General features: G+C 37.2%; 2 protein-coding genes across 2 annotated transcripts in view; both read right to left on the reverse strand.

Annotated features, from left to right (window-relative positions):
• LOC21407316 overlaps window positions 1–776 on the reverse strand; it is a 2,503-nt gene extending 1,727 nt beyond the window's left edge. Inside the window, exons 1-2 of the mRNA XM_024169419.1 lie at window positions 374–776; window positions 7–35 (exon numbers count right to left, since the gene is read on the reverse strand). Of these exons, the coding sequence (XP_024025187.1) occupies window positions 7–35; window positions 374–665 (321 nt within the window). The 5' untranslated portion in view covers window positions 666–776. The remainder of the gene's footprint in view (window positions 1–6; window positions 36–373) is intronic.
• Window positions 777–1,619: 843 nt separating this feature from the next.
• The window catches only part of LOC21407317 (ammonium transporter 3 member 3), a 3,169-nt gene continuing 1,063 nt past the window's right edge, over window positions 1,620–3,725 (reverse strand). The window contains exons 2-3 of the mRNA XM_010103994.1: window positions 2,935–3,223; window positions 1,620–2,185 (exon numbers count right to left, since the gene is read on the reverse strand). Of these exons, the coding sequence (XP_010102296.1) occupies window positions 1,620–2,185; window positions 2,935–3,223 (855 nt within the window). The remainder of the gene's footprint in view (window positions 2,186–2,934; window positions 3,224–3,725) is intronic.

The following is a 3,725-nucleotide window of genomic DNA, read 5'->3' on the forward strand; positions in this document are numbered from 1 at the left end:
TCTTCCGTCCAAGACTGCTACAACAATCGGATCATCTACATACCAAACACATTGTGGTCATGTATTAATCTTCAATTTAAATTAGATACACATTTTGATCATCCAAATTCATCCTCTCTACTTATCAAAATGCAAGAAATATGGTTTTGCTTCTTCCATTGCTCAGAAATTAAAACTCCTAAAAGTCAACTCCACATTTCATTTTTTCAAAACTAAAGTTCGCAATTAATCGCGTAATTTCTCCATTGATCCCTACTTTCTCAGAGTTAACACTAAAGCTTTTGATCATTTCTAGCAGCAATATCGCGAATAAATAAGCATAAATTTGTAAAGCCACACACAAAAACATAAATGTGCGTTTGGACATTCATACCTTGTAGTTCATCGGCGATCGCAGCGATGTAGAGCTTGATCGTCTGAGAAGCCTGATCAGGAGCAAGCTCGGTGCGACGGAAAACGTCGTCGTTGTCGCGGATGCCGATGCGACGGAGAGCGGAGGACATGAGGGTTTGAGGCAAGGCGAGGCCGAAGAGAGCAGAGGAGACGGTGTAATCGGCAAGGTCGAGAAGCTCAGCTCCGGTGAGGGCCACGTTGGAGTCCGGCGGAGAGAGGTTGGTGGCTCGGAGGTGGGTCCCATCTAGGACCGTCAAGACACCGTCGGACATTTTCAGTTTTGAGAGAGAGAGAGTTTGTTTTGGTTTTGTGTTCCTGTGTCTTAAACTCTTGAGTCTCAACTCTTGAAACGAGAGTCCTGTACGGGCGTTGGCGCTTTGATTTTTTACGGGTCTTTAGAAAATGTCTACTATTAGCCTACGAAAAGTCATTTAAAAAAAAAAATCAACGGGAAAAATTGAAAATTGGAAAAAAAAAAAGAAAAATTGCGTCTTTTTGAAAGCTGGAAATTGGTGCATTAAAATCATATCACATCCAATAGTCAGGACCTCGTTCGTTTCGATGATTTGAGTTTAAAATTTGAGTTGAGATGTGATTGTATGTGAGAGCTTTTTACTGTAGTAAAAAAGTTAGATGTGATTGTTTGTGAGAGCTTTTTACTGTAGTAAAAAAGTTAGATGTGATTGTTTGTGAGAGTTTTTTACTGTAACAAAACTCAAATTCTAAACTCGAATCAGCGAAACGAACGAGGCCGTACTTTTCATTGAATGCGACAAAAAAAGGTTATCACAGCCTTTCAAAAAACAAAAAAAAAAGGTTATCACAAAATAAATTTTGGGATTTAAAGTATATTAGTAGGAAAATTCTTTGTGTTCTAACGGGGATTTATTCTCATAAATACAAAAGTGGCCTGACACGGTAGAATCTCCGTGAACCCTATAAGTGGGGTCCGCTTTTGTATTCAACGGGGATAAATCCAATTCGAACACGTAAAAGTGAACATATTAATATGATATCAATGCGTGTAATTCGTAGTTTTTTACCCCCCTCAATGATCACGTTTTCCGTACTGCCTTTGCCTGCCTTTTATAAGAGAAATGAAAGTGTCAAATTATATATACATATGTATATATATTGTTTTAAATTCATTCCAATACTATAACACGTACAAGTACAAACTATTAAAACCCAACTTCGGAAAAAGAAAAAAAGAAAAAAAAAAAACATTAAACTAACTGAACTTCACTTATGGACCTTGACACAACAGACGAGTGATAATCTTCCGCATCAAAAACTGTATTTGTCTTGGCATTCTCAAACCACTCATCTTCCCTATCCAACAACGCGAAACCCTCCTCTCCATGCACGGCCTTATCACCAATCTTCAGTTCATCACCGTCCAACCTTAGAGGAATATTCATCAACTTTATAAACATGCAAATCAAGCTTGTCATGGCAACGTTCAACAAAACAACGAAGACAACGCCTCCCAACTGAATTCCCATCTGTCGAAATCCGTCGGAGGTTCGACCTGTCTGGAGGCCGTACGCCAGTCCGATGTATTTCTGCCAGTCTGGAACCATGTAGAACAGGCGGCAGAGCTTCGGAACAGCGAAGAAGCCGGTGAGGATGCCTCCTAAGACGCCGGCAATGGCGTGGGTGTGGAAGACGGCCATCGGATCGTCGACGTGCCTCAAGAGCTTCACCTTGTCGTGAAGTATCATCATTGTGTACCATGGAACGCTTCCTGATATCATTCCCATTAGAATGGCTGCCCAACCTTGCACCACTCCTGTGTGATTTTAAAAAAAAAAAAAAAAAAAAAAACATATGTTATTTATTGGGAAAAAAGTTAAGATAAAATACTAATTTTCTAGTTTATTTATAGAATTTTGTCACATAAAGTTATTAACGTTTGATGATATGTATTGTTATGCTTGATTCTAATTTTTCAGACAACAAATTCTGTTTTAGTACAATAAAGTTTAAAGTCGGAACGTTTGCTACTCTAGACTCAATTAGTTATATGTCTAGATGGTGCGTCAATAATTTCTTGTATAAAGATACATAACCAAAAGTTGTTTTTACTTTATTAAATTAAAATCTTACCAAGTCTCGTGATTGCAGGGATGTTTTGACGGTAATTCTACGTCGAACTTAATCACAAAATATAGAATTCGAGTTTTCCATATTCCAAGTTTAAACAGAACAAAAATAGTTATCAAGTTTCAATATTTGTATAAAATATTTATTTTAAGAGAGTTTTTTTAGTCATCTATCATATCGATAGTTTTCATTTTTAACTGTTAGATCTAGTTAAAATCACAACAAATTAAAAAAAATACAAAATAGACAAATTTTAATATAGATCTAATGGCTAAAAAATAAGAGATTACTGATAGTTTATTTTTAGAACGACTACAAGAGAAAGTCCTTTATTATAATTCAGGAATATATGAGGACCACTTAGATACAACTTATTGACCTTATGCAGTGAGACATTTTGGAAGATTTTAATTGTGGAGGAATATGATATTGTACCTGCAGCAGGAGTAATGCAAACTAAGCCGGTGATCATGCCTTGTACGGCGCCAATCACAGAGGGCTTGCCAAAGATGCAAACGTCAAGGATGACCCACGTCAGCAAGCTCGTGGCAGCGCACACGTGGGTGTTAAGGACGGCCAGAGATGCGTTGATGCTTGCCACGAATGGATCTCCACCGTTGAATCCTGTCCACCCCATCCAGAGCAGGCCTGCGCCTGCAAGCATCAGAATGATGTTGTTTGGTGGCGGAAACCTCTCTCTGTCCTTTTCTTCTCTGGGCCCCACCTGAATATACACCTAAGCAAAATTAGCCACCTCATCTCAAATCTATTCGAGCTTATGTCACACTTATAAAAATACAGAATCAGTATCCCAGTACACCACCTATTGGCAAGCAACTAGCTAGCTAACAAAAAACAATACGAAGAAAGAATAAAACTAAAACTTTTCAGTGTTAAAATACTTTTCATTTCATTCCTTAATTGATAAACTTTAACAGTACTTCTTCTAATGTCATCGTAACTATGTTGCAGTCCGTTTTTTTTCTAATTGTGACTAAAAGTTACATTTTAATTGTGACTCAAAGTCATGTTACAAGAAGATGTTGTGGTCTAAATGTTATTTTTATTAGAGAAAAGTTCAAAATTTTAATGTTACTAGGAAGCATTATATGATTCACCAAAATACATGATATTAAACATAGTTGTGTTCAAATGGTAGATATAGAAATATTATCATCTATTAGTTGCATGCCCGAACGCGCGAGCGCGCATATATATATATATAT

Source organism: Morus notabilis, unplaced genomic scaffold, assembly GCF_000414095.1.
Source record: "Morus notabilis unplaced genomic scaffold, ASM41409v2 Scaffold205, whole genome shotgun sequence".
Lineage (NCBI taxonomy): Eukaryota > Viridiplantae > Streptophyta > Magnoliopsida > Rosales > Moraceae > Morus > Morus notabilis.